This window comes from Lissotriton vulgaris, chromosome 7, assembly GCF_964263255.1.
Source record: "Lissotriton vulgaris chromosome 7, aLisVul1.2, whole genome shotgun sequence".
Lineage (NCBI taxonomy): Eukaryota > Metazoa > Chordata > Amphibia > Caudata > Salamandridae > Lissotriton > Lissotriton vulgaris.
In genome coordinates, this window is record NC_141695.1 from 613,826,592 (window position 1) to 613,842,557 (window position 15,966).

Sequence of the window (15,966 nt, forward strand, 5' to 3'; positions counted from 1 at the left end):
CCAACGTGAGAATTCTTGATTATTAGTAGAGACAAATCTAAGCTTGTGCTTTAATGAAAAATTTATGAAAAATTCCAATCACCATCCATATTAAAATATCCTTCCCGAATCCAATAACGGAATGGCTTTATGAAGAAGCGCGTTAAGTCCACAACACAAGACCAAAGGCAGCGGTGCCAGATGAAAGCAACATGGGCGTGTGGAAAAGCCGATTAGGAAATCGACGAACACTGTCAGCGCATTCGGTGAATGGAATGCAAGCAAGGCTCTCTGGTTCCTTTGGAGCTGTGCGTGGATAAAAGGGTTACAGCTCAAGCAATGTGTTTTCATTAATGTTTTTTGTAAAACCGTATTTATTAGTCTTTAACATTATGGAAGATGAACATTAATCATAGTCTCACCGTTTACACATATACTGCGGTGCTTAATCACAGTTTATAATAATCAGTCATGGATGAAACAGTGAATACAGTAAATAAATCTAATCTGGCCTGGAACCTCAACATTCCCCACCCACCGCCCCACACCCTCCTCAGCACTGGAAGTTGAGTGTAGCACAGTATACACATCTCTGTTTCTGCATTAAACAACACATTCAAGTCTTTAACGCCCACCTACATTATCAGTTAAACTTTATCAGGACTCTCAATTTTGGGGGCTTGTAATTCCGCGCTGGCCACCTGCCATATATTGTAAGAGCTGTAGTCATGTGGACGGAAAAACATATCGAGCCACATTAATTTTTTCAACCATTTTTATGACTGTGCTAGCATTTAATTGCTGTATTTACAAGAGTGCCTAAGGTACTGAGAAATTACACTCCTGTTCTCGTGGCCCACACAAGGTGCCAGTTCGCGCTGCACGTGCACAGGCCAGCTGGGCTGCATACCAGCACCTCGCAGCTTATTACAGCCCACTGCAGCACTCTGTTTGTTCCACAACCTCTTAAAGGTGCCTGAAACCCCCTTCAACCGCAAGTTGCCCTCGCCATCATTGGAGTCCTCAGACAATCTTATAAGTGCCAAATTAGAAAGTGCCCTGCACGAATAACATCAGTGCAGCCGTATGTGCACTGACAGGGTGGGCGCAAGAGTACCTTCAGACTCTACTTGGAAGAAGGCTTCACATCCTTATTGGCGGTGCAGTACAGCTTATTTTAAACATTTTTCATTTAATCGGTGGTGGATTATCAGAGCATCACCCAGTCATACATCTGCTCATTTGCAGCCTTCTTTATTTCACAACTAGGTGTAGCCAAAATAGGCCCTTCATCTACTTGGAGGCAAATCCTCTTCATATGTAACAACACCTGCTTTTGAAAGTTTGTTTCCTGCAATAGCAGGCCCATCAATAACACAATACTCTATCTATATATATAAAAACGAAAGTATTTCTGTTTGCCCTTTATGCATTACTACACCATTCATCCAATCGGCATGAAACTTTGGGAAGTTGTTGAGTACACTCCCGCGAAAGTTTCAGGCAAAAAAATAAAGAAAAAGAAAAATGTGTTAAATATCGGCCCCCCGCCCCCTCAAAATCTTTCCAATACTGAACGTTTACAGTTTCCGGTGCACTCGCTTTTGCAATGACCCTCAACAAAGCACAAGGACAATCGCTGCAAGTGTGTGGACTAGATTTGGAGAATATGTGCTTCTCACATGGACAACTGTATGTGGCCAGCTCACGTGTCGGAAAACCTTCTGCCTTATCCGTGTACGCACCAGACGGAAATACAAAAATACTGTGTATCCACAAGCACTCGAATAAATAAACAGAATTAAAACAACACTTTTAAATGTTTTCCATATTAAAATGAGTGTTTCAATAAAAAAACACAATGTAAATTAAATGTTATCATAACAAGTTTCCTTAAATTTCCTTTCTTCTGAGATCGCAGCAACGCGCAACATGTAAGCTAGTATTGGATAAAAATGAATGAGTCATGCGCTGTCCTTACTTCTCTCTCTTCCTGTTGCATTGTGCAAGTACGGAGGTTCTTGTCTCCCAAGGGGGCAATTCCGGTCACTGAGTCCTGAGGAAAGACCAGCATTGGCATAGCCAATAGGTCTCACCTTTGGGACCTTATAAGTGTTTAGCCATGCAACAGTTGATGTTGTTGCACCAAGGATATTGTGCTGGATAACTAAACACTTATAAGGTCCCAATGGCGAGACCTATTGGCTATGCCAATGCTTGTTTATTCTGATCTGCGTCAGTCCACATGCAGCACTGGCAATATGATCCAAACCCAGTGACGGAAACAGGTAATCGAAGGTAAAGGGTGATCCCGGTATTGTGGGTCCTGAAGGTATGATCGTGGCTCCTGAAAACCAAACTGACTGAAATCGGAAAGTTCAACTTTCAAGAAAAACAAAATATAATGTTCTGAACCCAACACTAGGAGGTAGGAGAGCGCAGAGCATGTGAGCTACAACACATGCTACAAACACATAGTTACCCAATGGTTTGTTTAGTCACTAACGGCAAACAAAGCTTAAATGGCGGCTAAAATGAACTATATGATAATGGTTGTGCCAACATACTGCAAACAATGCATCTATTAAACCAGAGACTTATTACCAGAGTCTTTAAACATCATTTACAAGTTTTAATACAAATCACTTTACGTACATCTCAAAATGTGTTTACATTCATATAAAATATACACCAATAAAAACATTGTTTTGAAAATCCCATTCCACAACCCACAACCCATTGCACGGACCTCCAACTGGCCACTAAGGCATGTGATTGTCTCTGACATAACCCCACCATTTCCTTCTGGGGGGCTGGTTACTTGCGGCCTTGTTTCCCTGCTGTTAATGCCCTACGCAACTTTTCTTCCCCTCACAGTTGTCGTGGCTAGGAATTTCAAAATAAAGTGGAAGGGAAGATCATAATCCAACTGTGCAAAACACTAGAAGCATGTTAAAGACGTATTTGTAGCAAAACACCTATACTAGACCTTGAGTCCGGTCTACGTTTCAAACGGACACTTCTGTGCATCATTATTTCATAATCAATAAATGATTAAAGTAGTAAGATAATCTGCATCAACTTGAGTAGCTTTCTAATGCATTATTGATTATTTGTTATGTCACTAAAGTGGACATCTGGGGTCTGCAGATGGTTATACCTTGAAGGGCTAGTTGGTGGCAATAGCTCCTGTTTTCACAGAGAGAATTCCCTAAATGACTTCTGATGCAACCCATAGGCACAGGATCTAGATTTAGTCGCACAGACTCCCACAAGATCCAGAACTCTAGTTAAGGAAACAAAGGGTTATCACATATTCAAGATGACACTGAAGGGACACCCGTTATGCATACCGGTTTTAGACATTCTAACGTATGCACAGCAATATTCTCTATCAAAAAGAAATGTAGCATCTGAGGTAAATATAGAGATATTGATATTTGAAAGTTCACATGAGAGAGTTTGAAAGATTTGGACTAAAAAAGTAACTTTTTAATAAAAAAAAGATCTCCTAGGTGAGACTCAAATCAAGGGACCTTTGAGACTAGAAATAGTCAAACTGTGCTCCAAATCATGAGACTTGTGCTGCATGAGACTTCTATTCCACATTATGGTATATGCGTTCAAAGGAATCAGGTAACCTCCCCCAATGTAGGAGGCAAACAGTGCGTTCAAATAGTGCTTTAAAGTCAGCCGATCACAAGGAACTCATTTGATGAACTGCGATGGGCGCACACAGCAGCAGGCTAACTGTGCTTTAAAGGTAACACATACTTTTGTACTATGTCATGCACACTTCTACCACAAGATATCTGGAGAGCAGGCTGCACTTTCTGACCATTGTTATGGAGACCAGGTAATGTTCTCAGCATACAGCCATTACGTCCTTAAGAAGAATGTGGGTTTGTTCTAACCATTCTTCAAGACTGTGCATCTTCAACTAGTACATGTAAAAGTTGTCACCATAAATGGAGACGTTACCTTCAAACGTATGAACATTTTCAACATGAATCTAGACTTCGGGTACTCAAGAAGAGGTGTGCATGTTCTAAGAGTGGAGACCATTAGTACTTAAAAAAGTGTGCATGCTCCCACCAAAGCTCGAGACATTTATTCTGTGCAGATGGTCTACAAATGTGGGAACTGGCCTCCTGGCCTTTAGTAAAATGTGTGCAATTTGTGCCTGAAGACAACCTGTGAATATTCTCAGCATGCTGCTAGACTATGTGATTCTAAGAAGATTGCATTTATGTCCTCCTCATAGCCATAGACACCTGTCTCCAAATAAATGTTAATATGGTCGACCCACAGCTCTTATACATCTTACCTTTGGGGAATTTTATATGCTGTTGTCACAATTCAGATTCAGATTCAGATTTTAGGTCAGGGAAGTCCAACATTGGTTGGCAAGCCCTAGGCCCCATGCCTGATTTTCATAATAACCATAGACTATGTAAATTATTCCCATTTAGCTGAATAGTATACAAATATATATCAAGCATACCCTAAATTCTGGCATGACTCTGGTTCTCATATGTTCCCTTATAAGAATGTAAGTACATTCTTACAATTAATCCAGAAACTGATATTCTTCATGGTTCAGTAGCCTATGTCCCGCATTACATTTGAAGGATATTATTGTGGGATTCTGAATGGTTTTTCAGCTCAGCAGCACACAATTAGGAATAACCCACAATGTAGAACACACACTTAATATCCCATTATTTCCAACCAGTTTGCTAAAGTATAGTCATCCACCTCCCAACCACAGAATTGCCCTTGTAGTCATCAAATAACCACTGTTACCCACTTCCTCCATGAGCCACGGGATCGCTACAGCAGTAAAGTCAATACCTCGAAACACATTACTTGTTCCAATCGAGTATTTGAATCCTCCCGATTGTCACAGAGGTGCTTTGTAAGCCATGTGTTCCTGTAAATGCCTCTTCCCTTATCTTTGGATTTTATATTTTAGTCACCACAGAATACCAATGGAAGTAGAGGTTGTTTAATCACTTCCATGGAGTGTACACATTCACAAATGCAATCCATATACAGTTATGACCACTAGTCCTCTTTAATCGATTATTGACGTAATTACAATTGCTATATGCTATATATTGCATATGTGATATGCATTCAGTTTCTTAAGGGCTTTACAGGCACATGTAATGCTCACATGAGTTCTGTAATGCTGTGATTTTTAATCAAAGTCTTTCCTCAGTGCATTATCTACCAATTCTAATTTCAAGTTCCCACAGCGGTCATGTCCACACAGTAGTCAATGAGAGTTTAAACTGTGTCCAGTGTTTACAGTCTTGTTCTTTAGCTACATTTTAATTGCATACGTTGATCACTTTAGCAGGATCCCTTAATCTCCTGTCTAAGTCATTTGAGGTAATGAATACTTTGAACACATTCTCTTAAATTAAAGTCCTATCCCTACCTGGTTACCGATACAACGGTATTCTCATATCACATCTTTATTGTTTTACAGCCCCACTCTTTAGCTGGTGCTCATATCCTTACACGTTTCTCCTACATCATCAATGAGATTTCTGATCTCCATGCCAATAACCACATAGTGTGAGCGCTTCACACAAGCTTGCATATTAGGACATCATTGAGAGCGCCAGTCGACACTGGTCTGTATCAATGCATATGTTTGGGCAATACTTATGGGATTATTAGATGGAAGCCAAGTAAAATGTGTCGCTAGTTGCCCCCAACACCTTAATATTCCACAGACACAGCTTCTGTAGTTATTGATCAAAGCACCCTCATCTCAACGAACGCAGGTGGCTTGGGTTTATTTGACAATATTTATGAAGTATTTATTTTTCAGCTTTTAAACGTGATGAAGACTTCTGCGGCAGCCATGGCTAAATTTCGCAGGTAAGGCTACCTAGCACACTCAACTCTATGCAGTGCCCAAGCATAGAAATCTCTAGGAAAGACAGGTTTCTCCAGGAGGGCGCCTGGGTGGCTGGATCTGTTAAGGAGGCCTACCCAGGAATCTCTTGGCTTTTTGTCCCTTCCTAGGATTCTCTAAAGCTCTTGCTATGTGCCCCAACATAAGAGAAGACCACAGACGGCTTGAACAACTCATCTCAGTTTGTACAGTGTTCTTAAACAATCTTCATTTATATAGATTACGTGGGAAGCCATCAATACTACACCACACATTTCCACACACCTGTAGAACACATTCCTGGGGGCATTAACCACTGTTTTAAAAGCAGAAATGCAGAAATATAACAAATAAAGGCTGTGACTGTAAGTTATGCTCCAACGTAACATGGCATCAATCAATTATCACAAGTTAGTAACCAGTGGTCTAGCGCACCATAAACCAAAGAGCCACAGACACCCCCACCCCCCATATCCACCTCAACCCAGGTGAGGTACCCATTACAGCAGGAGGCAATATTACTGTGCACAAATACATAGCACAGTATGAACTGTGACAAAGTATGCATCCTAAAGTGCTTCTTTCCTTACAGCCAACTCTGCTCAATGCTGTCTGCTCTTTCAGCAGCAATATCTATTGTTGGTCCTTTGGCCATGTACTTTCATACAGCCTTAACTCTACACTTAGTTTCAAAATTAAAATATCACATGGTCATCATATCTGAAAATCAGAGCAAGAGGCCAGCTGCTCATATGAGGTTACTGAGAGGGAAGACTTAAGAGTGTTAGTTAAGGTGGCAGCTAAGATGGTGCGGAGATGGTATCAGCAGTTGCCCGGAGCCTGAAGCTGATCTTGATAGAGATACGTTGCTAATGGTCACTCGAGAAAAGAGGCCATCTTCCAGAGGAGAGGTACTCAGATAGCCAGAAATGAAAAGGTCTCTCAGTTAAGATAGCTGTAGTTCAAAAATGACTTATCAGAGGGTCAGAGTTTGTTTATGGGCTCTCCGCTGAGGTGACTGCTAACTCAAGGAATAACTCGAGGGAGTGGTTACAAAAGTTCTCCCAGCTGCCACCTTAGGGAAGAGTCTGAGTCAGTAAGATTGACATCGGTTCTCAAGGCTTATTTTACTCATGGGTTAGAAGCTACCTGGATTGTGAATTCACTCCAACAGGCCCCTCACTCCTCTTTTCAGAATAAAGGTGAAGAGGGTCAAATTGTGTCAAGGCATCTTCGCTATGGATCTACTGACACAAGCAAGATGCCGAGAAGGCCATATTGCGCAAAGGACTTTTAGCTGAGGGTTCTACTTGCTCGGGGAGCAATTCAAGAGGCTAAGAGTGAAATGTCCTCTCCAAATAGATGCCAGCTCAACCCATAGTTGTTCTGAGAGGGCTGGGTCAGACAAGCCTCTCAGCACATGTGCCAGCTGCCCTAGGAGAGGAGGTTAAGGTGAGACTGTGCAAATGGGCTCTCAGTCAACATGCTTGCTGCCTCTGGAAAGGTTCTGGGAGGTAGGTCATTCTATAAAGGAACCACTCAACTAGGTGATATCCTAGTCGGACAAAGAAGGACCGCAGAGGTTTTCTGAGGGGCTGGATGCCTCTAGGAAAGCACTGTGCAAAAAAGTCACCCCAACCAAAAAACTGCGGCTTTCGTCTTCTGCATACCATCATAGTAGGGTGATTGCGGAGAAGCCATATGGGCATTACAGTTCACTCAAGTTTATCACTTGACGGACAGGTCTGCAGCTCCATAGCGTGCAGACTACAGATACACTGTAGCAGCTCCATCGACTCAGAGTGTTCAGCAATAGTCTTGCTTCTCCATCAAGTGCAGTGGCGCGGAGGTCTAGAAAAAGCTTAGAAGGGGGAGTTCATTCCCAGCTTAGTTTCAAACTGCAGCTTCTGCCGCTTCTGGTAGCGAACACGGACCCTGCGGTGAAAAGCAGACAATGGTTATCAATGCACAGAAATAGCACATACCACTAAGAAAAGAGGCCTCCAACTCCACAGAAGGGAAATTAGATTACTTAGACACAGACACATTTCATAGGGAATGGGCAAGAGAGGTGGGAGAAGAGAATACATCTGTGATGCGACTCATGATTAGTTGTTGCAATAGGTAAACATTCTTAGGGAAAACACAAAAAAGCTAAATAGAAAAATGTAGTAAAAAAGGAATGAAAATAAGTGCATCAACCATGTACAGAATCATTCCCCTAATTCTGCTAAAGGAACCCAGGATATGTCTTACAAGCAAGTGAGACTTGAAGAGGTGGGGGCAGAGTTCAACAGCTAGGCTCAGTTGATGCTGGGGCAGAAGGTCAAAATGAAAGACCTATGACTATACGTCTGTTAAGCTAAGACCTGATGAGGGTGGTGCCATGAGGTAAGAGTCAACAAGATACTGGCCGACAGCCCAAAAATCTGTCCCAACTTTACAAACAAAAAAAAACAATGGCAAAGCCAAAAGGTCCTGCTTTGGCAATTGTGCAAAGTTTTTTTTAATTATTATTATGTTTTGCAAACAAAACGTATATTATATGGTACATTTGAAAGCTGTGACCATAAATGGAGAAGCTGCCTTCAAAGGTAAGAAAATTTTCAACATGGATGTAAACTTAAAGAGGTGTGCATGTTTTAAGAGCGGAGGCCCTTTGTACTTAAGACAAACGTGTGTATGCTCCCACCAAAGCCCAGAATATTAATTCCATGCAGATGGCCTAATAATGTAGTAACAGACGTGTATATATTTGGCTACAGATATATATATATCTGAAAAACATAATAAAAAAAGATGGCATGCTTGCCAAGGACATATATCCTCCCCCCCTTCTACCGCTACCATGCTGTGAACCTTCACACCAGCGCTGTTGCTTTGCTGCACCACACAACATCGAGGGAGCACCTGCAAGTTATTTAACCACACCTCACCGCACAGACCGCAACCAAATCCCCACTCTCACACTCACAGAGTCCTGCAACCACCCACACCACCCTCCACACTCGCATGCATGCTCCTCAACACCCACTCACTCTCCAAACACCACAGAGATCTGGGATCTGCTGCACAGCAATGCCCCTGACCTACTTTCCCTCACAGAAACCTGGCTGTACCCTGCATTGGCACCTGACACTGCTGCAGCCAACCCCTCCCTTGGCCAAAGGATTGCCAGGCAACACAGCCTTCACATGCCCGGAGGTAGAATCGCCATCATCCACAATAACACCATCAGGTGCACCAACTCCATCGACATGTCATCCTCCAACAAGGAACACCTGTCTGTTCAAGTTCCACATCACACCTAAGTTCACCTTAAGCGTCACTTTCATCTACAGGCGACCAGGACCGCGCACCCTCTTTATCCACACAATCACAAACTTTGTTGCACCACTCACCTTCTTCGGCCTGCATCCAGACACGAAAGACCTCGCCTAACACCACCTGATCTTACTCAAAACATGAATGCTAACCTCATCACACCAGAAGGAACAACTGCCACTATGAAATCAATCAAAGGGGCTCCATTAGACCACTGCCCTTACATACCTACTTCAGAGGCCTATGACTATATGTCTGTTAAGCTAAGACCAGAGGCCTACAACCCGTCAGTGCTATGCTCATACCGATTCTGAATGCCTCCCCTTCTTCCAGCAACCTTCTCAGATGCTTGGAAACACGCAACAGTTGTCCCATTGTGGAAGAAACCCTCAGGAGACCAGTCAACGCTAGACAACCACAGACTGATTTACCTACCATTCCTGATCAAAGGTCTTAGAGAAAATCATGAACAGTCACCTCACCGAATACCTTAATGACACCAACTCCTCAACACCACTCGGTCTGGTTTCAAACTCAACCACAGCACAAACACTGCCCTCATCGCCACTAGAGAGGAAATCTGCAAACAGAACAGACACGGAGACCCTCATCCTCTTGGACATCTTACTGCAGCATTTTACAGTATCTCCCATCCCATCGTCTTTCAATGCCTACACAGCACTGGAATACAAGGACAGCCTAGGTCTGCAGGCATTACAGGCATATCTACACAAAGCTGGAGATTCATTTTGCACAACAAACCCACCTGATCTCATGAAGCTTAACCATTTCATTGATGACCACAACTGAGAAAAGGGAGAGCAAGGCGAGAAGCCAGGAAATCAGAGGGAGGTCAGTGAGGTGGAAGTTCAGCAGGGACTGAGTATTTGTCCAGAACAACAGATCCAACGTCGTCTGTACCACCTGGCCCACCAACCTGAGGGAGAATGAGCAGAACACAAAGTATGAAGAGATTAGCCACTGAATAGCTCCCTTGGCATCAGTCCTGCATGTACAATACAGTGCTTAACTTTATTCATTTCACAGGGGTTAGGAGAGTTGCCAGGCTCCATAATGACTGAGACATATCACGCACCTTTGAGCGAGGTACTAGGACTGGCTATACTGATCACCAATGTAAACATCACAAAACCTAGCCAGGTTAAGCAATAGCATTAATGGTAACTCGAAACCAAAAAGCCCTTCGAATCCCAGCTGACATCCTCTGCATTGTCCCTCCCCAGGAAGCCAGAGATACACAATACTCACACTACAGGTAGGGTCAGGCACCACCACATGTTACTAAAGGGGCTTTTCCTCCACAGTGGTTTGGAGCGATGCACATGACTCAGGGAGATCACAACTGAGAAGAGACAGAAACATGAGCCATTACTTGTGACGATAATTACAGTGGCAAATAAGATGCATTGTGGGACTGGATAAGATGCATTGCGGGACTGGATATCAACTCCCTAGCCCCCCCCCTCCCTCCATGGCAATTACCTGTGTGCAGCACGATTAAACAGGCACACATCTTCTGGCCCAACAACAAGCCATTAGAGAAAAGGCCAAACCAGTCTGGAGCCTCCACAGCATCACTGCAAAAATAGAACAGAGTGAGAATGAGGCAACATCTTAAAGACTCAGCACAGCATTAGAGTGGATCAGAGGTAGCACAGAGGTAGAGGAAAGGAGGCAATCCCAATCTCTTCCAGTATGGAAACACAGGACATATGGCGGATGTTTGTGGGACAGAGAATGCCTATTGGGAGACGGAGACAGATGCACCCTCTTGGATGGGATGAGTGAAGAAGATATGGAACATTACTCTTTTTTCTATTCACCACCTTTTATCAGCCTTATGTGGAGGAATCTAATGCTTTCAGGATACAGGTGAAGATAGAGAAGAGACTTTAGTCAGGTGGGATAGTAGTGCATAAAAACAAAGTGGATAGTAGAGGTGAGGGCTGTATTAGGAAAAATTAATGGAGCCAATAGGGGGAGGTAAACAGATAAGGCACAGAGATGGTTAGTGGGTGAGGAGTGGTGGAGGTCATAAGGCAGGGTTGTGACACTGAAGACAGAAAGAAAGCTAAGAGGAAATGGCACCGAAATATGGGTGAATAAAATCAAAGGGGGGTAGCCCAATGGTACATAGAAGTGGGTTGCCAGCAAGAAAATGGTTTGAGGCTGGCAGCAAGCCGAGGGAGGAGGAAGGGTTGTAGAATCAGTAGACAAAATGGAGGAATGGAGTAAATGGGAAGCAAGGAGGACAATCTGATATGAAGTAGGCAAGAAGTATGGTACAGAGACAAAAACAAGAAGCGGTCAGGAAAGTGGAAGAGAGACCACATGTATATAACTCCTTAACAATAAACATATTAGGGTTTCCACATGCTGAGACTTGCATTTTAGATGACGGAGCCCAGCCACAGTTATGTAGCTGGGTAAGTACCATTCATTTGCAGGTCCACACGCAAAGGGATCTGCACATCAAGTTGGACTCTAACAGTGCCAAACAGGTGTCAGGAGTGAGAGGCTCCTCAAGTACGGAAGTATTACACCAATCAGGGAAGTGTTTAGTGGTACTTTTAGAGACACAAAGTGTTTAATTCTTTAATTTAAACTTAAAGGTGTTGCCACATTAAAAGTTCCCAAAGTGTGTACATTCTGAATTCTGGGGCCGACTAAGGAAATGAAAGACCGAAGCTTGATATAGGTGCTGGGCGTTTTACACAGAGAGGGGACTTACACTGGAACATTCTAATCACACATTTATTGTACCTTCTTTGACTTACGTAGGGCAAGAGATCTACAGCAATGGCATCTCTATCAAACAAAATATGCAAGTTTGTTTTGAGGTCCGGAGGATTTCTAAACTAAGTATGTATCGAACACTGCATCAAGGGCTTATCCAAATAAATATTCTTGAAAAACAATACTCAGTTCAAATGGGAAACAGAATGTTAGGTACTGTTTATTTTAATGAGGTGCATCATTAGTGTAGCTGAATGGGAGCAAGGTATACTGAAAATGGTCCTGCCTTCAACCGCAGGTAACATCTGTGTGATTGCAGAGTAGGAATGTGAAAGTAGGAGTCCTGCAGGTCAAGCGCTACCATCCAGTGTTCTGGAACTTGGGCAGAGAACGCCCAAAAGGGACAAACGGACCTCAGACAGCTGCTCTGATGTAGGTGGAATATGCAGTGGATTGGAAAGGAATGGTACAACATATTCTTTCCGGACTATTTGGAATACCCTTGCTGGACTATTTGGAATACCCTTGCTGGACTATTTGGAATAACCGGATGTAATGCTCTGCACCTGTGGAGGAAATATCTTATCCTGGCAAGCTAAAGCAGTTTTGATGGTAATAGCGGAATGGGACTGAGCAGTATGCTGCCCCTGAGGGCCTGGTGTTGCCGGCTAGATCTCCAAACTCGAAAACACTGGAGGGTCTGTTTCTGTGGAGATTGACCTTGGTGTTGTCTGTGAGCCAGTCCTCTTCCAAAGAATCAAAAGGGGCAAAACTGTTGAGGGTACTGAAGTCCAGGCGCAATACAAGGCCAAGCCTGTCTTATCTCAAGGAGCCATCAAAAGGGATGTCACTCGGTGATGCCTGAAGAACATCTGAGAAGCCTATGCATTTCATCCACCTACGGTGCCAAAGCACCACAGTGCCATGACGGCCCTGCCCAAGCAGCCCAGGGTGTCCATTCCCCGAGTGAATGACTTATTTTGCTTCATCCCGGCCATCTTCAATGATCCACACAAGGTTAGTGAGGTATTCACCAGGGACTGTAAGTAAGATCTCCCAAACCATATCCAAAAACGCCTGTGAGTATTCTCCCAGAAGGCTGCTGCCATTTACTAAACAAAGGGCTAGACTGCAGTAGGGACACCTCTTCTTCCTGAATGCTTCCATGCATTGTGAGTGCCTTTCAGGATGTTTAGACAGGATGTATTAGGGTTTAGTCTACTCCAGTTTTATCCTGACCATATTGACCATATTGACTGTGTTCAGAGTTCGAGGCAATAGAAGTAAGAAGTATCTGTGGGCAAGTTCTGGGTAATGGCAGTGTCATGTCAGAATCAGTATGTGGTTGTACCAGTTGCGCCACAGTTTGTAGGAGGCACAGCTTTCACTCAGGTCATGTTGGGTTCTCCTCAGAGCCAGTAACACAATAAGTTCCTCCTCCGGCGGTGGTATGGTGTTGACCATGCTGAGTTTGAAGTCAGATTGGGTGACGGCCGAGGTCGGAACAGACCCCGCAACAGTGTCAAGAAGCACAGATGGCATGGAGGATGGATCTGCCAACGGTAGTCTGACTGAAGGACTCCTCTGATCGTTGGGGGCTGATGGCTCACCAGAGGAATCCTAAAGGGTGCTCAAGATGCACTACATGGCTTCCTTGAAAGCTTTTATTTGTTGCAGCTTGGAAGATGAATCCGGGAAATCGGGTGCAACATGATAAGTTGAGAAATTTGTTCCTCAGTAGAAGACAGAGACCATGAAGCACCTTGACTTCACCATGGTATCTCTAGTCAAGACTGGTGGGCCGAAAGAAAATCCAGTTTTTAATTCTTGTGTTTCTATTTTTACTTGGACTTACTTGAGAACTTGGAGTGAGAGGAAAAACTTTTGTGGGAACGACTTCGAGAACGGAAAAGGATCCGCATCCTTGACGGATATCTGCTGGGGGGTGGGGTCTGTCACAGACATCTACTTGGTAAAGTCCCTGTAATGTTTAAACATTGTAAAAAACTAAAATGTTTGAGAGCGAGTTCCGGAACTCTGTCTAAAGGCACGGAAAGAAAGAAACTGATATCAGAGTGCACAGGTTGTGCTTATATGTGGCTTCGACGTCACTCCCAGGGTGAGATGGAGTTGACGTGGAGCAGCACAACACCACATGTTGGTGAGGGACAAGTGCTGAGAAAAATTTTCAAATTCAGTCAGGTGCCTGGGGGAACTCCACAAGTTGAGTTATCTGCCAATTAGAAGTACCATTAGAATTCGCAATTTGTCTCGGTTTATTTGTCGTCTGAAATCTGGATGTCAGAACTGGTTAACCCTAGGTGAATGATTAAGTTTGTGTTTGATCTCCAGGAGGGAATGTGTTCCTACTTCTGTAGCTAGTCAAATGGGGCACAATATTGGCAAGAAACCGTGCCTGACCAGTCTGGGAATAGGGCATACTTGACCTCTGTACCCTCCCAATGAGAATGGATTGTTGGAGAGCTGGACAGAGTGATAAAAGGAGCAATAGCATGCATGTTTTATTGTAACTTTAAATGGAAAGAAGATTTTAAGAAAAACCTGTGGACTTGTGGAACAACCACTAACTCAACTCATTTAATCTTCTGAAAGAATAGGGCCTCAATTACAAGCTCATGTTGGACAGAATGGGAGTGCCAGGGGAGGCACATTGGTCAGACAGTTATGTCTAAAGGAAAGTGTCAAAAGCCCAAAGATGTCAAAGGGTGTCCCATAATGGAGAAAAAGGTTTTTAACTAGTGATGAGATGAAGGAAAGGTAAAGGATAAATGACAGCAAAGGAGTGAAGGAGAGGTTGCGATATGTGAACCCTGCATGATGACACGCCGTCACACAAGCTGTGGTGTGGCACAAGGTTAACACAGGAAAATTAGCTGGAGTTATAAAGATTAGAAATGGTGACACTAGTGTCTCAGATTATTGAAATTAGGTAGGCGCAAGCTTTGAGAAAGTGCTTGGGCAGTGCTTAATTTGAGCCACTGGTCGCCACCAGTACTTATTCTTGGGGACCAGCACTTTTTTTCTACATCAGACATTTACTGAGACCAAGAGAGGGAAAAACAGGAAAAAGAAAGAGGAAGAGAAATACGGAAACACCATCACAAAAAGAGAAAGCAAAAGCAAAAGGGGGCCTGGGCGTTTGTTCGGGGTGGTGGCAGCACCTTGATATCCCGCTTTGAAGGCGAGCAGATTGCGAGGGCTCTCCTCTGCTCTAACTTGCACCCCACTGTTATACTGAGTCCTTTTTAAAAATTACATGCAATTGATTTTAAAAATTGTGGTGTAGTAATTTTGTCCTGTTATAACTTTTAAAACCTTTTGTGCTCTGTGATCCGGTCCCCCTGTGCCCCGCTCCACCGCGGCTTCCAGGTGCCGATTGTTGTGGAGGGCTAGGTCGGGCGCCATCTTGAGTGAGGCCCGGACCCTGCGGGACTCGAGTTAGCGGTCCAGCTGAGGGAGGGGCTTGGTCTATAAGTAGATTTTGTGTTCGGGGCCCTGGGCGTTTGTTCGGGGTGGTGGCAGCACCTTGATATCCCGCTTTGAAGGCGAGCAGATTGCGAGGGCTCTCCTCTGCTCTAACTTGCACCCCACTGTTATACCGAGTCCTTTTTAAAAATTACATGCAATTGATTTAAAAAAATTGTGGTGTAGTAATTGTGTCCTGTTATAACTTTTAAAACCTTTTGTGCTCTGTGATCCGGTACCCCTGTGCCCCGTTCCACCTTCCAGGTGCCGATTGTTGTGGAGGGCTAGGTCGGGCGCCATCTTGAGTGAGGCCCGGACCCTGCGGGACCCGAGTTAGCGGTTCAGCTGAGGGAGGGGCTTGGTCTATAAGTAGTTATGCACTTTAAGACGCGCAGCGGGCGCGCCGAAGGAGCGCCAAAGGAGGGCCCGTCTGTGCCCGTCCGTGTCCCGGACGTGCCCAGGGCCAGTCCTCCTGCCTGAGTTTCTCGGATGCCTCTTAGCTCTAATGC

The 15,966-nt window shown here is 44.0% G+C and overlaps 1 protein-coding gene across 3 annotated transcripts in view; it reads right to left on the bottom strand.

The window, feature by feature from the left end:
• Nucleotides 1-2,590: 2,590 nt before the first annotated feature.
• The window catches only part of TMEM94 (transmembrane protein 94), a 734,938-nt gene continuing 721,562 nt past the window's right edge, over nt 2,591-15,966 (bottom strand). For all 3 annotated transcript variants that reach the window (XM_086930762.1, XM_086930761.1, XM_086930760.1), the window contains 4 exons: nt 10,718-10,812; nt 10,484-10,577; nt 9,981-10,151; nt 2,591-7,825 (listed from right to left, as the gene is read on the bottom strand). In XM_086930762.1, coding sequence (XP_086786888.1) covers nt 7,753-7,825; nt 9,981-10,151; nt 10,484-10,577; nt 10,718-10,812 — 433 coding nt within the window. In that variant the 3' untranslated portion in view covers nt 2,591-7,752. The remainder of the gene's footprint in view (nt 7,826-9,980; nt 10,152-10,483; nt 10,578-10,717; nt 10,813-15,966) is intronic.